General features: G+C 40.5%; 1 protein-coding gene across 3 annotated transcripts; it reads left to right on the top strand.

The window, feature by feature from the left end:
- Nucleotides 1-588: 588 nt before the first annotated feature.
- On the top strand, nucleotides 589-18,656 carry alpk2 (alpha-kinase 2). Of its 3 annotated transcripts, XM_061698739.1 has the most exons (11): nucleotides 589-640; nucleotides 3,206-4,491; nucleotides 9,113-10,295; nucleotides 10,926-11,073; nucleotides 12,127-12,254; nucleotides 13,232-13,273; nucleotides 13,340-13,638; nucleotides 14,953-15,041; nucleotides 16,250-16,467; nucleotides 16,868-16,916; nucleotides 17,384-18,656. In XM_061698739.1, the coding sequence occupies exons 2-11, from the start codon at nucleotides 3,265-3,267 to the stop codon at nucleotides 17,592-17,594; spliced, it is 3,594 nt and encodes a 1,197-aa protein (XP_061554723.1). In that variant the 5' UTR covers nucleotides 589-640; nucleotides 3,206-3,264; the 3' UTR covers nucleotides 17,595-18,656. The 3 variants fall into 3 exon arrangements, 1 of the variants encoding a protein (XP_061554723.1); XR_009769927.1 differs by lacking the exon at nucleotides 14,953-15,041 and having other exon boundaries at nucleotides 17,384-17,424; XR_009769928.1 differs by lacking the exons at nucleotides 13,232-13,273; nucleotides 13,340-13,638 and having other exon boundaries at nucleotides 17,384-17,424.
- The last annotated feature ends 362 nt before the right edge of the window (nucleotides 18,657-19,018 follow it).

Raw genomic sequence — 19,018 nt, 5'->3', positions numbered from 1 at the left:
GTTGGGGACCTTCTCTGCCTCTTCTTCTTGCTCTTAATTACATTCTCCATTGGTTCCATTAGAGCTCAGCGCTGTCAGTCATGTGGTGGCACAATGCGGTACTACATTGAAGGTGCATAACGTTAAATTACGACTTGCCTGTATTGTATACCGTAAAAACCAATAAAAAAAAAGAATCCTTAAAAATCTGCGATATAGCAGGGGCACAAACAATGAACCTTTGATGTACTTGGACAGGACTCTCCCAATTTGATTCGTAGGCAGGAGAGATCAGTTTCAAAATGTATCCAGATTCACACCAGTTCTTATTTCATCTGCACATTTGCCACACTTCCGCAAAGTTCAGCAGAAATCAGTTCCGTCTTTTTTTTCCCCTGCCGGCTAACGGATCAAAAACAGCACGTTGAAAGCACTTTTGTTGACGCCAAAAAAGTAGGCCATCATTGTAAATATAGATAAGCCTCTTAAATGTTGAAGATCGGCACATGTCCGTGCTATCAGGTACCTTTGCGCTGGCGTGGAGTCTGTGACGGTGGGGGTGAATAAAAATAGACACCCCTCCTCCTCACCCACTTGAAGGAGAGTTCATGAACAAGTGGTGCATCACAGTTTTAAATCGTCAAGCACGTCTATGGGAGAGGTACGTACTTTGCGGCCTATTTGTTTTTATTAGCCTTGAGTCCGCTCCACGGGGTTGTTGTTTCCAAAATGTCCCACCGGGTGTTTAAGCTGGCAGATGACTTAAATTGCTGCATAAGCTTTGATGATTGATTGATGGACTTTCAGTCCTACTCTGTCGCTGCTTAAGTGTCATCTCTGGATACTTTCGTGTGCTGATTGTAGTGGTGTCCAATACTGCAACATTTAGATGAAATACTCATGGATATTTCTATAAATAAGGTGGATGGTGGTGCAAATGGCTACATCTGAGTACATTTTCATAGCATTTTAGTGTTTTAATTAATTTTCTTTGGATTACTAAATAGTTAGGTTTATAGTTAAATATAAATAATGGACTATCATAAAAAACAGTAACAAAAAATTTTCATAAATTGTCATCACTCGATTTGTTTTTTCACAAAGCTATACCTAGAGAAAAAAAAATTCGGACACTATCATACAAAAAATAGATACAATTTCTCACACCATTTTTTTTTTTAATAAAGAAAGTGTACAAAATTATTAACCCTCCCCAAACAAATTCTGAAACGAGCATTTTTTGGGTTCTCCTTTCATTGCACTAATTTTCATTTTTTGTTTTTAATAAATAAAGAATAAAACATATTTTCTCACTCATCCTGCCCAGAACCTGTAATACAAAAAAAAAAAAGACTGCGTCCCTTAATTGCGTTAATTTGGGGGATTTCTTTTTTTTTTAATTTTTTTTACTAAGATTAAGTATAAAAAAAATTACTAAAATATGACATCCTTTTCTTGTAACAAACTACAATACAAACAAATTAAATACAACTCCTCCCTTCAGTGAATGCATTTTCAAGTTTTTCTTTTTAAATAAAACCAAGTGTAAAAACTGATCGGACACTGCAATAGATCTAAATAAGATGTCTCCTTTCATTCCTCTTCTTTTATAGATTAAAAAAAAAACTGGACAAATTAATAACCCCAAAAAGTAGTTTTTGAAACTACAAAACAATAACTTATTTACAACAATTTTTTGTGTATTTTGTTTTTTTTTCTTTTAAAACCAAAATGTACATATTGTAATTATCACTTTAGAAAAAAAAATATATAATTTCTTATGAACTATAATAAAACAAAAAACATTTAATGTTCCTTTCATTGCATGGCTTTACCTGGATTTTTTTTCTGAAATAAAAAATAAATAAATAAAAAAAAAGTACTTCAAAAAAATATTCTCCAATATTTGGTGAAAGTGCAGTAGGGAATACAAGAGACGAAGTTAAACTAAAGTTGTTTCATTGATCAATATTGGTAACATTATCTATATTTGGATCGATCCACTACTAAATTGTGCTGGAGATATAAGGAGACTTTCTCTGGATGGTGCAGACAGCTTTCTTGGCTTCTCTTTTAGTATATTGATGAAAGAGACAATATATGGCCCAATTCTAAATACTGTACATGTAAATCCCTGGGCTATGAAAATACAAATATGCCCCTTTACTAGGATATTGCATGCTAGTGTGTTGTTGTTGTTGTCATGTAGCGTGTCTCAAGCGAGGTGCCCTTCACTGAGAATGTGACAGATCCAGGCCATGGGTGAAGATGTTCTGGTATTTTTCCAGCCTCTTTGCCACTAGTAAGCCCTTCCAGCACTCGTGTAAATCAACAGCGCCACTTTCAACACCTTGTATTGCCATCTACAGCTACAGTGCACTCGCATGTAGGCTAGCACGGCAGAAGCGCAGTAGAACCTGACCATAATGCATGTACAGTACGTCTTTAAAACATAAAAGAGCAAGATCAAAAGAGCCCATATGTTGTCAGGCATGACTGCCTGCTAATTCAACAGTTTTCATACCGTAATACTACATTGTTGAATATCCTCTTGGGGGATTATCATCAGTATCATAAATTAATCACATTTAAATTCTATAACTTAAAAAAATTTTTTTTTTTTTTTTCCAAAGTGCACTACTATTTGGAAATGTAACATTATAATATAGTAATAGTACAATACAGTTGTGTTTTTTTAAATATATAATTTAAAATATATATATTTTAAATATTTTTCCAAAGGGCTCCACTACCTAGAAATAGTACATTAAAACATTTTTGACAAATATAATATGTATAAATAACATTTAGTAATGGCACATTACAAAATGTGTTTTAACATCCATAGCTTTGGGGGAAAAAAGTTTCATCATTATCACTGTACTTGTAACACATATAACAAACATAATGTTCTTTTCCCCTAAAGTGCAACACTCCTTGGAAATAGAACAAAAGTATTTTTGTTTCTTAAACAACTTGAAAAAATATGTAAAAAATATATTACAGTATACATACTGTACATTATATAGTGCAATACTACTTGGAAAATAAAAACATTAATATAGTAATCGCATATTACAAAATGTATTTTGTATACTGTATATATACAAAATACATTTTGTATATTGGGTGTGTTGTGTGTCCAGCTCACCCATGACACTGCATCAGACTGAGTGCTTTAATTATTATGATTTCATTCCTGATCGAATTGTGAATTATTGTGCAGGAACTGCAGGCGGCTGCAGATGACTGCAATGCAAGAAGGTGTGAAAACGAGCTGCATCAATGGATCTGACGGTAAACACAACCGACGACCAAAGACAGTTACCGTCTGTTCTCCCAGAGTCTCAAATCAGCCAGGACTCTGGCTATTTTTCTCTTTTGGGAGGCTTCGTGGATCCATTGGAACCCTCGCTACCCCTGCCGCCTCACCTGTCTCACGGCCTTACCTCGGCCACATCTGAGATTTACACTGAATCCACTCTGGAGAGTTTTAGGGCCTCCGGCCTCAGCTCTGGCCACCGTCAAACCGCCTATCTGAGATCCTTGTCGGATAGCTCGGAGACCGACTCGTCTACGGACCTCATGTCGGACTTGTACATCTTTGAAAAAGAGACACAGGACTTCATCCTGAGTTCAACTAGCCAGGGGATTAAAGTAGATAATAACCATGACGACTCCCCCGTTACAGTGTGTGATTCAGCCAAGCGCGTGACACATAGTAATGCCACAAACAAGGGCTGGTTGATGTTGGAGTCTGGTCTCGAGCCACCTGCTGAGGTCACCCGGATCATCCCGCGAGGGCCGAGAAGCACCAGTCCTGCAGAGCTGTGGGCGGACGCACGCCAGTATCTTGATAACACGGATGCTTTGGCTGCCTCCACTTCAAGCGACTTATCTTTGGAAGAGATCTGGGTGTCCGGTTACGGCAGTGACGGGATTGGCTGGGGAAGGGATGACACCAGAGGTTGGGGGCTGCCAGTGGAGAGGTGGTCCTCAGTGGAGAGCTGGGCCAGCGCACTCTCAGACTGGAACGTCATCGGGACACCGGCGCAGGAGCTCACAGCCGCCTTCTCAGAGATAGGAGCTGAGATAGACGCCCTGACTGAAGCGTTAGCGGACATTAAGCCCTATAGCGAGACAGAAAGAGGGATGGGAGTCCAGGATCAGCCAGTGGGACAAACCATCCAAGAGGAATCCATCCAGTGTGGGCAGGGATGCTTTGCTTTCCAACCACAGATGGGAGACGATGTGCAATCTCTTGGTGACTCACCAGCTAATAACCAAAAGGAACAAGAGGAAATACCTGAAGACAATTTTGTACAAGAGAACCCATCCTTGGTTTCATGTGGCGATGACATGGATCACCTCATCCCTGTATGGACTCCCAAAGAGGATGTGGACCTTCCTCAGTTGGTTCAGTTTTTAGTTACAGAAGAAGACAAGATCATACTGAAGATAGTGGAGGATGCAGATGTAGTGGAACAACCTGCTGAGATGACAAATGAACAGGTAGGATGATTTAAGGTGGATTTTTAAACAATCACAACCCAAGAAATCTCGTACGCCTTCAATAGCTAATGCAACGTGCCCCAACTACAACATTTTGAATAGGTTCTCGCACCCCGACTACAAAAATATCCAATTTTGGAAACTGTCAAATACGAACTCTAAAATGTTTTCTATCACCACAGGGAGTGCAATGATAAGCTGTATTTTAAAAAAGATAACAGATACAAATATCATCATTATCAACATCATAGTGATTAAAATAATAATGTCAATAGATATTAATAGGTAAATGTTTGAATAAAAATGTTGGCATGATGCCACCACCTCTTGTGCTAGGAATTCTGGCCGAGTTGCTTCCGAAATCCATCCATCCATTTTCTGAGCCGCTTCTCCTCACTAGGGTCGCGGGCGTGCTGGAGCCTATCCCAGCTGTCATCGGGCAGGAGGCGGGGTACACCCTGAACTGGTTGCCAGCCAATCGCAGGGCACACACAAACAAACAACCATTCGCACTCACATTCACACCTACGGGCAATTTAGAGTCTCCAATTCATGCATGTTTTTGGGATGTCGGAGGAAACTGGAGTGCCAGGAGAAAACCCACGCAGGCACGGGGAGAACATGCAAACTCCACACAGGCGGGGCAGGGGATTGAACCCAGGTCCTGAGACGCTCTAACTATTCGCCCACAGTGCCGCAGTTGCGGATCCATTCATGCAAATGTTACATAATGAGAAGACATTTTTGGAGTCAGACTATTTAAACAAAAAGTGTTTGACATGTTTTGTCAATGCAAAGTTTTCGGCCTACATGGGCTGCAGAAGAAATCACTACAGGTCATTAAAGAAAATGTTCAGTGGCGTATCTACTAATACTAAGGATTAATATGAGAGTAAAATTTATGGTTGGACTACTGGTAAATGATAATCAGTTTCTTTACATGTTTTGTTAATGTAATGTTTGCTACAGAAGTAATTGAAAAGAATCATGGAAATATATTCAATTATGGTCTGACGAATGCTATAATGAACACGAGAGGGATGTTTCGAGCTGCACCATTTGTAGCTTTATAGCAAATTTGATGTGATTGAAACAGAAAAATATATACTGTATATATCACTGCAAATAATGACCATATCTGAAGGTGTTGATCAAAACTGAGCGTTATCATCTTTTCATTGGCACAATTTTTGCATTTTGAATTGTGCATGTATACGTAATCATTCTAATGCTGTACAAACGTGTAATGAATGGAAAGTGTCGCAATAATAATGGCGTTACAGCCACACTAACAAGAACGCAAATAGACACACAGATGAACACAAAGTTCGGTATGGCAAACATGGTGGACCAGCGGTCATACCCTCTGGAGAAAAGTTTCCAGACCTTCTCATGCTGTTGTGTCACACTGCAGTCACAGAGATGAACACAATGTAAAGTAGCTAAAGTAGCAAATACTGCCACCCTCTCTTGCCAAGGTCCCGCGCCCGGATTCTGCAGGATGCGTCCTTTTGACTTGTGCAGCGCTAGAGTGACAGGTGAAGGAAAATGAGGGGAGGGCAAGAGAATGGCCGTCTAATAATAGCCTCGAATAAGGATGATAATAGCATGCATCCCTGGTGTGTCAGGATGGTGGTGTTGAGGGGGGAGCACAGCTGCTGACTGTAATACGACTCCCCTTTTCCCACACACCCGTCGCCGCTACATCCCGGCTTTAAAAAGCGCAAGGACCAAGAACGGGGTCCCACATTGGTTGTTTGTCGGTTCCGATGGAGATTCTCTGTAGACCAGACCCGCTTGTGTGCAACACGTATGGCCCACAGGCTTGGATATAGAGGGATGGTGTTACGTATAGGACAGTGTTGGGGATCGATAGGAAGGTACGTGACCATCTTTAATTAGGTTTGAGAAAAATATCAAAACCGTCCGGAGATCTTCATTCTCAATTGGGTTTGGTGTTGTCCAAAGCTAGAGAGTACCTCATTGGGAAAGCGGATGCCCAGGTGTCCAAAAATGAGCCATTAGGGTTGTAGATTGACTGAAGGTCCACACACATACTGACAATTCGGCCAAATTTGAGCATTCTCCCTCCCTTGCATTCAAAGTCAGCATAGACCCAATTGTCTGATGTCTCTAAAAGATTATGCTGAGTGATTACCCTGTGGTATGCGGTGTGTTAGGATTGATTTTTTTTTTCTTTGACGATCTGCTCTGAAAGCGGTCAGGGGCCGACAATCTTAAATGTTAAAAATGTATGTGTGGCCAACACTGAATTCTTCCGTGCGAATGAAGACGTTAGCCAATCGGAAAACCACCTGAAGCTCGAAGAGAGGAGCAACTGGTTGTGTTGAATGTTTCTATAACATGTCTTTCACCACACAATAAAAATGGCAAGAAGAGTTTCCAACCAGACACAGTAACAGTTAGTCTAATTTATGGTATTTCTTCTTCTAATACTACGCTTTCTTTGTTGTAATTTCCGTCAGTCTGTATGCTCTGTGGCACCACGCTACCTCTTACAGCTCAATCTGGACACTAGAGAAAGACAGCAAATGTGGGGGAGCAGACTTACGATTGTCAGTGGAGATATCTTTATGACTGTGTGTGTTCTTTGCTGGTCATCCTACGTATCAAACCAGTACGGACACACATGAGGGTGCATGGGGTCTGTCACAGTTCCAGACTAGATTGAGATCCATATGTGTGTACCCCAATTTAGACTTTCAGACTTGGTTGGAGTTGGTACCGTCAAACGTTTATCTGGAGATTACCAAACAGTTGATCAGAAGTGCTTTGGGGTGGACAAGTGCAGTAGACAGTAGTATACAGTCTGAGATCAAAACACTTAATCACACCACTTTTGTCATTAAAAATAATATCAGCAAGGGTAAATTGCGTAGCTGAGAAATCTTAAAGCAGAGAAATGGAAGCGTAATGTTTTTAATTGACCAGAAGAAGGCACTAGTAGGGGCAACTCATTGGCTGCTTAAATGGGCTTCAGTAGTGGATGGATGTACGAATGGATGGATGGACAGATGGATGCATAGATACTTACACAATAAAAATTCAATTAAGGCATTATTCTCCCGTTCATGAGCAATTCTTTGTTTTTTTACGCTCAAAGCCAGTGTACTTTCAACGTACGCTGATTCTCTCATAATGACTTCTGACACACCCACATGCGTAACCGGCTCCAGAGGCGTGACTCATTAGGGTCTGAGGCTGGCTGTAATTTCTGCAACACAGAGATTTCCTGAGATGTGAATGCCATAGAAATCCATTTGCAAATTATTGGACACTTTAAATCTGAAATTACCTTCCGTAGCATATATTTTGTCGCCATTGAGACGTGTGCATTGCTGACGTCTGACATGCTACACTTTAAGGGAGAAAATGTGTTGGGTTTTTTTCATTCTGTATGAAATAAATCCAGTGAAGGTACTTTAATCAGAACACTGTGCTTATGACTGTAGGCATGCTTGAAGGCCTATCAACAAAAACAGGGGTATGCCTGCTCCTCTGTCGATCATCAGAATCATCATTTCGCCAAGTATGTCAAAAACACACAAGGAATGTGCCTCCGGTAGTTGGAGCCACTCTAGTACGACAACAGACACTCAATTGACAGAGAATACTTTTGAGACATAAAGACATTGAGAAAAACAGTCACTGAGCAATAAAAGGTTGCTAGTAATCTGGTAATGCCAGTACATTTTTGTTTGACAATAGTGCAAAAAGATGCAGAATTCTCTGGCAATGAGAGCAATTTGAATGACTAATAGAGCAATACTCCGGTGCAATGACCATTGTGCAAAGGGCGCCAAGACTTCAAGAAATGTACGCAGTTTAAAGTGATTAGTAGTGCAATAATCTGGGACAATGTCGATTGGACAAATGCTGCGGATGCTACTCAGGCACATGAGTGGCCAATATTGGTCAACAACAGATATGCAAATAGTGCAGCATGGCGAGACTACTACAGTGAGTCCACGAGTAATATATAATTGGCCCGACAGAAATGTGCCCTGCATCCTTCCTCGCGCCACAGACCATCCATCCATCTTCTATAGCGCTTTATCCTCACCTGGGTCGGGCGGGTGCTGGAGCCTCTCCCAGCAATCTTTGGGCGAAAGACGGAGTACACCCTGAACTGGTCGCCAGTCAATCGCAGGCCACAGACCATGCATTTTTTTTTTTTTTATGTGTTTCACGAAGGACTTTACGACCGTTTTAAGCAGATAAAAACAAATGATTCAATATCTAATTTACCATTCCGACACAGTGCTTAAGTCTGCAGGTGCATCACACAGAGATCCGAACTTGACAGAAAAGTGCGCCTTATCTGAATTACACATACGAGAGAATGTTGCCCTGAGTAAATAATAATAAGTAATATCGTGGTACCAATTCAGTAGGTAATTGAAACAGAAAGTAAAAATGTTCAATAGTGATTCAACTTATGCTAGGGCTGATGTTAAACAACTTGGCGACAGCTTAATGTTTATTACCTAAACAGCCTGCAAAAGAACTCAAAACAGGTTGTCTGAGATACAACAGGTGAAGGATCACAATACATATAATGTTTCCAATTAATCCGACCACATTTTTTGTTATTTCCCAGCTGTTGGGAGATGGGGTGTTTAAGGTGACAGAGGATCACAGCGCCCCCCAGCCTGACTGTCTACCTAATCAGGGCGCAGAACTCAACAGCGGTTCAAACGACGTCGACTGTAATGGATTCCGACTTTCCATGGAAGATACAATGAAGCCTCGCGTGCCAACGTTCAACAGTGGCAGACACGCATTGGCTGACACTCTGAAGGAACCTCATAAAGAGAGCCAGGTGCGCCCACAGGGGCATTGTCCCACCTTTATTGTGCCCGTAGTTCCTCTTGAGATCAGCTCTGCCCTAGAGTATCGCAGGAGCAGCTTGGAAGGAGATCAAATGAGGGTTTTTAATGATGACCATGCACGAACGTGGACTCTTTGGCCACTCTGCGACGAGGCAGCTACCGACGAGGGGGTTCACAAACTCTGTAAAGAACTTTCTAACTGGACTGTCATCCCTGAGAAGAACCACACCGTTCTGGATGACCTGCATGTCTCCAAGACAGCCAAACCAAACAATCATGCGGCAGTGAGTAAACCGAAACCAAATCCTGGGGCATCAGTAAAGATGCCCCACAAAAGTGAAGGCAAACCTCGCTGCAAGAAAGACACAGAACACGATCACAGCACTCTTGCTCCCAAGAAGCTGGAGAACTCAGTTCACCTCACAACCAGCAGACAAAAAGAAACCACGATAAATCCCACCAGTCAGCTTGAGAAGACCATGGTAATCGAGACTGCCAAGGTGCACGGCAAGAAGAAAAAGAAACACCACCACAACGCAACTGGGGTGAAGACAGCAGCCGAACCGACGGGCGAGACAGAGAATGGCGCAAAAGTGAAGGGTGCTAAAGGACGGATCGAAATGTTTGAGGCCAAGACCAAACAAGCCAAAGCCCACAAGGACGCAGAGACCCCAGAAGCTGTGGACAAAAAGCAACCAGAAGCTTTGAAACCCTCACAGGGAGAACATGGTCCGCATGACACAAAACACATAAACACCCACAGTGCGACTAATGACGATATCGTTAAAAAACGACGCCTGTCCAAGGATAAGTTTGGAAAACTTTTGGACTTGAAGCCGAGTTTCTCCGCTCAGATGAAGGCGGCGGAGGGACAAAATACAAATGTCAGAGCACTTAGTAAGAAGGCGTCCAGCGAAGTGGTCAAACACAAACCAAGTATACCCAAAGAAGGTAAGACGCTGCTAAATTTCAATTTATGCCATAAAATTAACATTGGAAAATTATTTGATTAATCTAACAAACATATCAACATATCATGCTATATATAATACTATGCCCCTAATAAACAGTGCTTTAAGAGGTACTCTTTGAAGAGAAATACTTCTAAAACTATTTATGGATTTGCAATTATTAGAAATTTTGTAGCATTTGAGCTAATAATTATATCAGCACAAAGAAATGGATGCGTATTAGACTACCTGGAAGCTACCAGCAGAATGTGCTCGTAATTCTGGCCCATTTGCTGCCTAAACGCTACTGTATAGTTAATACTGAATAACGACAGGGAAGTTTGGTGCTGGATTTTTAACAAAAAACATTTACAAGAATAGTAACTATTATGTTTTCTGCTCAAACAGGATTCAGATAAAAATAAGAAGAAAAATCATTCACCAGAGGTTCTATGAATGCTCCGACTAAGGCTAAATAATGGGAGTGAATTTAAAATTGGGAGTGGTTTAAAATTACAAAGTTTGTTGATGTCATGTTTTCTGCCAAAACATGCTGCACAAGTAATTGTAACAATAAGAACGTTTAGTGTGAGACTATTTAATAAATACAATTCTGTGTCATGACTTACAGAGCCGAAGGTGATGCAGCCGATCCAAGCGGCATCCGTCGGCGGGGACCCCCAAAGTCTGAATCTGTGGTGTCAGTTCGCTGCCGTCTCCTGCGAGCACACCATCACCTGGAGGCAAGAGGCTGCTCTCCTGGCAGAGGTCAAGCGAAGGTAATCCATCTTGATTATCCCTGCAAAGCAAGTTTAAATGTTTGTGCTACAATTGGTGGTATACATGGGTACTGTATTCTTCAAGAGGCGGCCAAATGCACAATACATGCACTGCTTGGTTCTTCACCAATCACCAGACACTCTCTCACACGGACACACGGTTATGCTTTAAAGGGACCTTCGGAACACACAACAACATTGTGAATTGATCAATTACTACTATTGAAACAATCCGTTACGATTACAAAGGTACCATTACCATTAACTTTAACTGTGTCCCTTTAATTCTGGACTTGTTAGGTTTACTAATGTAATCGCTGCCTGAATGTGGTGCAGAAGAAATAGGAAATAAAAATGTTCCATAGTGGTTCCATTAATACTAGGACAAGGCAAATAATGAGAGGCAAGTTTACTACTGGGCCTTTTTAAAATTTTACTGATGGACTTTTTAAATACAATTAACAGGCTTGTTAATCGAACATTGCTGCGTTAACTTGAAGAAATCAAAGATGTTCAATTGTGGTTTCACTTTTGCTATCACTAAGGCTAAATAATGAGAGAATTTTTCTATTGAACGTTTTTAACATAATAAATGAAAAAACATGCAAGGTTTGTGAAAATAATGTTTGCGGCCTAAACGGGCTGCAGAACAATTTGAAACTGCTCATAAAAATGCATGTTCAGTCGTGGTTCCGTTAACATTACAGCTGATGCTAAATAACGAAAGGTAAGTTTGATGCTATTTTAATTTTAAAGAAATGGAGGTTTGTAAACACAGTGTCTGGTTCAATAGACTGCAGAAGATGCAACAGCTAATGCTAAATAATGATAGGAAAATTTAAGATCATTTGGCAAAAAAGGTAAATACAAGGTATGTTCACGTAACATTTGATTGCTGCGTTGCCTGTAATTCTTAATATTATCGTTAATCATGTTCCGCACACACCTGAAACATCGCAGCAACCTGTCCCGATGCAGGAGTCTTACTGGTGGAGACCAGGATTGGCACAGCCCCTGTAATTCTACCTAGTGACACCATATTTGTCTCTGAAGTGCAGGGGATGAGAATCGAGTGTCCTTGACCATCCCTAATGCCTCCCACAAAGACCTGGGAAAGTACCAGTGTTGTCTCAGCAGCTCGCAAGGCTCCATCACACTGGACTACCTGCTCACTTATGAAGGTAGGACTCACAATACCCTATGACAGTGATTCCAATCACAACTGTTGTGCCGGGAAATTATCCGATGTTTCTTAAGTGGTCCCAAAAAATTTTTTTTATTGACTACAAATAATGTATCTTTCTTCATCTATCTATTCCAGCGACATATAGTAACAGAGAAAACAATTAAATGCTATTTCACTTGATGGCAGAAGGTAAAATTAACCAGTGTATCCAGCTATTGCCATTCATGTAACAGAATAAATCATGGCACTCAAACACTAGTAACAGTTACACACAAGGGTGGAGGAACGACTTTAAGTGGGGTGCATAGTACTTTGAGAACACTTTTTAGTGCTTTTGGGGCACTTTTTACCACCCGAAAACCCATCGTCGACAGGCGCGGTGGGGGGAGCAGGGTGCTGATCAAACATTTTCATCCCGAAAACCAATCGTCGAGGAGGGGATGCTAATAGATTTTTTCCATTACTGAAAAAGGGTAGGGTGGCCGCACAAAGTGGCACATCACACACTTAGACCTTACCTTTCGGGGGCATTTTATAGTACTTTGGGTGAACTTTTTAGTACTCCACTTTTTACCGGCAGAAAAAAACAATCGTCGATAGATAGGGGGGGGGGGGGGGGGGGTGAGAGCAGGGGGTTGCTGATTAAACATTTTAAACCCGAAAACCAGTCGTCAACTGGGGAATCCTAATCAAATTTTTCCATTCCTGAAAAAAGGGTATGGTGGCCGAGCAAAGGGGCACACCACACACTTAGAGGCACATAGGCTAAAAAGTGCTCTGACGCAAATCTGTGAACTTGTGAATTGCGTACTTCACTTTATACTTTTGGCGACAATTTTTGTTTGGTGGTGTGCTGTGAGATTTTTCTTATGTAAAATATGTGCCTTGGCTCAATAAAGGTTGGGAAATACTGCCCGAGGTGTTCAGTTTGTACTACCTTGGTTCAAATGTCTATTATGTCATTTTTCACAGTGCTCCGTGAGATTGTCATCCCCCCATCTCCAAACCTTACGTGTGAGTTACGATCGGTCATTTTGAAATCGCCTACACTTGTTTCTTACCATCTTCTCTCTTCTCCAGTCGGCGCAGTCGAGGCGGGCGTCGAGGCGGAGGAAGTCCAGTGTTCCCAGCTGCTGTTCAAAGAGGACTTCCTGTCCAAGCAGTACTTTGGCGAGAACCAGCCCATCAGCATAGTCACAGAGAAGGCCCACTTCGGTGAGGGCATGCACCGCCGGGCATTTCGCACCAGGCTGCGCAGGGGTGGCGTGCCGCTGCTACTGGCGGGGCCCTCGTGCGTGCTCAAGGTGCACAACGCCATCAGCGATGGGACCAAAAATAATGACGACCTCGTTAAACGGAACTTCTCCTTGGCTGTGGAGGTAAACCCATTGACCACTTAGAGCCAATTGTAATAATGAAATTATTAATAAAATAAATAAGGGCATGAATTGAATAAAATACCTGTTTAACCTTATTTAGCTACACACCTTGTTTTAATTAAATTATTTACGGAAATAAATTCAACAGTAGAATAAGTATGCAACCATTTCTGAAGAAATTTACACGATATTGTACAAAATGTTAAGCACTGTATTGCATTTAAACGCAACAACATAAACACTAAAGCACCTTTTTGTATCATAGTTTTAATACATATTTTCAAAATAGTTAGGGAATGTTATTTGAACAACCACAAAAATTGGTCAGTTTTTGGGTGTTTTTGGTCCATGATTTGACAAAATTCTCCCTGCTCAAAAACAAATACTTAGGACATATGAAACTACATTAAACCTTTTGCATAATAATTACCTTAAATAGTATATAGTGGGACCAAGCCCTGCCGCAAATTGCGAAAATACGCCAAAAAGGTTTATAATTGCCTATAGATGCTATACGATGGCGGCAAAGCACTATTTTTTCTATTAGACAGGGTGATGGCCTGTTTAAAAGAAGCTCCTCCCCCCACTTCAACATAGTTCCTTGGCACCAAGATGCCGCCAAAACAATACATTTGTATTAGACAAGGCTTTGGTCTGAGCACAAAAACAGCAAATTGGTGTGTTTTTCAGGGAGTATAGAGGTTTTGTTAAAAAAAAAAAACATTTGCCAAAATGTGCATTCATGAGTAGAAAATCACGAATATAAGGGGAACACTGTAATACATAATCCCAACTTCACTTTTTACAAAAGTATCAAATTGAAATATTTTCTATATTACTGTAAAGAACCACAGGAAGAGAAGAATTGCAAGAAGAGCAATTCCATAGAGCAGATGCACAGAATGCAGCATCTACAAGGTCTCCCGACAAAACAAGGCAGCTGAGGTCCCAATCGTACGAAACATGAAGCTGTCGTGAGCACACGGTGTACAATTGTCAATACACAGTCTAAAAACAAAAACATTACTGGCTCAAATGTAGAAGCCATTTACAATATGTAAAATGTCAGAAAGAAATTATGAAATACAATTTCTTATATTTATATGACATAATACACTGCATATATTAGAATGTATCATTTGTTTACATAGTGTACTTTTTAAACTGCTACTTATGTCACAAATAGGGTTTGACTCTAGTCAGTTCACTTGCAATAAATAAATCGTGTCATGTTGTAGATTAAAGTGTCGAACATGATATGATCTTTGGCTTCAAAATCGTTCTCTAAAGGGCATGTGCTAATGTGTCATGTAGGAGTGTCACGTTCAGAACACAGCCCGGGAGTACATCAAGGAGTATTCCGCCGCCGCCAAGTCCGTCGACGCCTTCGGAGAAGTCCCAGAGTGAGTGACTGCTCACTTTGTCATCCTGTCCACTATTCTGGAATTTTCCGCCAGCTCGCCCCTAAAAATTTAAGCAAAATTTGATTTGGGGGGGCCTCGTATTTCTGCCGAAGATATTGATTATTAAAAATTCATACAGCTACAATAAACTTGTTACAGCGTTATTACAATACCAAAAAAAAAAATGACTGGCGTTGACTTACTCAATACAAGTGATAAAGCTTTAAGTGGGATACTCAATACTGTATTATCTACGCCAGTGGTTCTTAAACTTTTAACACCAAGTAGCAATGAAAAATATTATACCTCTAGTACCACCATCATGACCAACATTAAAATGCAGTCGCAGAGTAGGCCTACTTACTGCAAGTGTTCATCCAAAACAAGGCAGAAGTTTTCTCCCTAAAAAGTATATTTAATATTATTGTCAGCCACTGTTGCAGTTTGCGGTTTAAACATTAACACCGCACTTACATATAGGAGGGGGCGGGAAATGGTAATTAGATAATGATTAATTTAAAATGTATTGTACATAAAACTTTCATTTAAAAAAATTGCACCTAATAAAAGTTTTAAAACAAACAGTTCTTAAAGGAGTGTGCATACCATTATGGTACGTGTACCAAACTGGGAATTACTGATCTACTTGACCTACCAAAAGTAAAAACATGAAGCAGCGTACTATGCATTTACTTTAAAAGTGTCCTGTGGTTTATTATTTTTGGTGTAAGAAAAATTACAACAGCGATGTGTAAAATCAATTGTAGTGCAAGTGGAAAATGCATAAAATCACTTAGACATAGAAGTCACTTGAAACAGAGTATTGAATAAACAACAAAATGTCAAACAAATACTTGAATAATGATGTAACTGAAGACAGTTACCGAAAAACAAGAAAAACAATGTTTTAGAAAGAAATATAATGTTAAATAATTAGGTCTTAAAACTATAAAAATGTGCAAAAAGCGTGAGGTTAAAAACAACACTGAGTAAACTATCTTAATCCATAACTGTAACTTTTTTCATGTAACTGATTTTCCTCAATAGTACATAAAATAAGATATTACTCCAGGCTTGGTGGGCTAATTGCTCTTGTGGGTCCCCTAGTGGTCACGGAGCACTAAGCGGGTGCTTAGTTCACCTCTGCCTTGGGCTGGTTCTGTGTTCAACACTGAATGTGGATCTTTCCCTTCCCCGCACACTGACAGGATCATTCCCATCTACCTGGTTCACCGGCCGTCCAGCGACATCCCGTACGCCACACTGGAGGAGGAGCTGATCGGCGACTTTGTCAAGTATTCGGTGAAGGACGGCAAGGAGATCAACCTGATGAGACGGGACTCCGAGGCGGGACGCAAGTGTTGCACCTTCCAGCACTGGGTGTACCAACGGACGGACGGAAATCTGCTGGTTACTGACATCCAAGGTGGGCAAAATGTTCACCACATAAGGTTATGTTTTGAGAAATGTTTCGATGGCTACTGAAATAAAGTCCTTTAAAACAAAAAAGTCAATATAATCACTGATTATTAAGAATTCTGTCAGTATCGACTTGATTGTGTTGAAGCAAAAGGGAGTCACAATTGAGTGCACTACTGGGCTGCTCCCAATCTAAGGCATTCTGTATCGTGTGTTAGCACTGCCGGTCCCAAGCCCAGATAGAAAATGGGTTGGTTGGGTCAGGAAGGGCATCAGGCGTAAAAACTGTTTCAAACAAATCGTGCGAGCGATTCGCTGTGGCAACCCTGAATGGGACAAATGGAAAGTCACAGCAACAACAACTGGTTCATTTTTGCACTGACTGTCATTATGATCGTGTTTCGCAGGCGTTGGAATGAAGCTCACCGACGTGGGAATAGCAACGTGTAAGAAAGGGTGAGTGTTATCCTTCAAGTGATTTCAGTGATTTGTTTCTAAATACCTTAAATATGTTTGAAAATAAATGCTGAAAGCATGCAAAGACAGAACAATTTAGCATTGAATTGTTGAGCTTAAGCGTTCAACTCTTTTCGCCGTTTCAGTTGATCTTTGGGGTGTGGCTAAAATCAAGTACGCACTTGGGCTTTCTGGCATAAGTCAGCCCCCCTGTAGAATGAGTAGAGTGTGTTTTCAGCGCATTCAGCAGACACGCCCACAGCATCCGGCTGCTGAAAGGTCTATCTTTGTCACGATATTGAAGCCTCATTTTATATACTTTTAATTTATTCAAATTTGTTAAGGCTTGTTAACACACTTCTCTGTGGTGTGTCGAACTTACAATACATTTTATCTTCACTTTACAGACAAGACTGTGCTCTGAATTCTGAGGAAATTGTCTGACTTTGCTCTCACTTTGTCTGCAGCTACAAGGGCTTCAAGGGCAACTGCGCCACCTCCTTCATCGACCAGTTCAAAGTGCTGCACCAATGCAACGTGTACTGCGAGATCCTGGGCCTCGCGTCCCTGCAGCCTAAGGCGACCAAAAAGGCCGCCTGCTCACTCAGAAGCAAACCTCAACCTTCAGCTGGACCCAAAAAGAAAACGTTTGGCCCGACTCTAAAGGCCAAGTCCTAACAGTAGGAGGGGTTTGGACTTGACGTGTTGAACTGTGATGTCTTACATTGACTCTCTTTTCTTTTTTACTTTCTTGATGTTTCCAAACATGTATGTTCATTAAATTAATGAACTAGTTAACTTAACTTATTGGAGTTTTTGACTATGAAATCGAGAAGAGGACATATTGTTATTGATGGATTCAGTGTGAATGTTTTTATTTGTATAGCAATCGTGCGAGTATCGCTATTTTGTCGGTTTTGATTGTTGTTGCAGTTATTGCAGTGTATTACAGACAAGCATTTCCGCCATCCCTTTAGGGCAGGACTTTCAACACACACATGACATTTGGTCCAGATCTGAGCGCATTGATTTGACTTGGAATTAATGATTTATGGCGAGTCATTAAGCTTTAACACCAATGACAAAAACGCCCAACTCTCTAGTATGTGCAGTTCAAATTTGGTTGGAAATTTGTTTCAAAATTGGACAAAATCTCTCAGAAACATCTGTCTTTGAAGGACACCTATGGCCAAAATCACCAGAATGCCCACTTCAAGTAAAATTGGAGACTTCCTGTCTCTTTTTGGACATGGGTTATTGAGATTTTTTATTACCAGCCTTGATGTAATCCATTACATATAAATAAATATGCAACAATACATGCTTTCGTTGATTGTTCTGATAAACCCGTCTGTTCAAACTTTATTGCTATCGTACAAAATATCTAGTGTCTTCTTGTTTCATTTCATTTTTGTGTTTGAAGGTTTCCTGCTTTCAGTGGTGATTGCAGTAAATGGAGGGGATTACAGAGATTCACATCATATTCAAAAATTTGTCATAAAGGGTACATTCTCAATAGTATTTGATGCTTGTGTATGGATGCGCTATCATAAAAGGTAACAATCAAATGCATTGCAACTGGATATTTTGTCCTACCTCATGTTAGTTTCATGTTCTATGGGAAGTCATTGCCTGCCAGCCGTTTTAAAGCAGGGTTCCCTTTTGACTGACCTTTCAAGAATATTGTACAATATAAGCACTAAACCTACCAATAGAAAGAGTAAACTCTTCTGTCACCTGAAAAAAAGATATTTGTTTCTAGATTTATTTCTTCCTTTAATAATCAACAATTGCCAGTCGAACATGGTTGGGTTCACCAAAAACAACGGTTTTTGACCACTCCATGAACAAAGTCATCTTTTCTCATGATCGCGATGCACACTTTCTACTGCCTACCATGACTCATATATAGTGTTGAGTAGATTACTTCGAAAATGTAGTTGGTTACAATTACAAGTTACCCTTAAAACGGAATACTACTGTGTCTATTTCAATTACATTCTCAAAAGTAAGATAATTAAATTTGATTACACTTTGATTAGTTTTTCTTAATTTTGAATGAATGCCACTGTTAACCATTTTCATATTTTACGACCTGATAG

Source organism: Phycodurus eques, chromosome 15 (assembly GCF_024500275.1).
Source record: "Phycodurus eques isolate BA_2022a chromosome 15, UOR_Pequ_1.1, whole genome shotgun sequence".
Lineage (NCBI taxonomy): Eukaryota > Metazoa > Chordata > Actinopteri > Syngnathiformes > Syngnathidae > Phycodurus > Phycodurus eques.
Note: the sequence above shows the minus strand (reverse complement) of the source record. Positions and strands in the feature narration are given on the sequence as shown.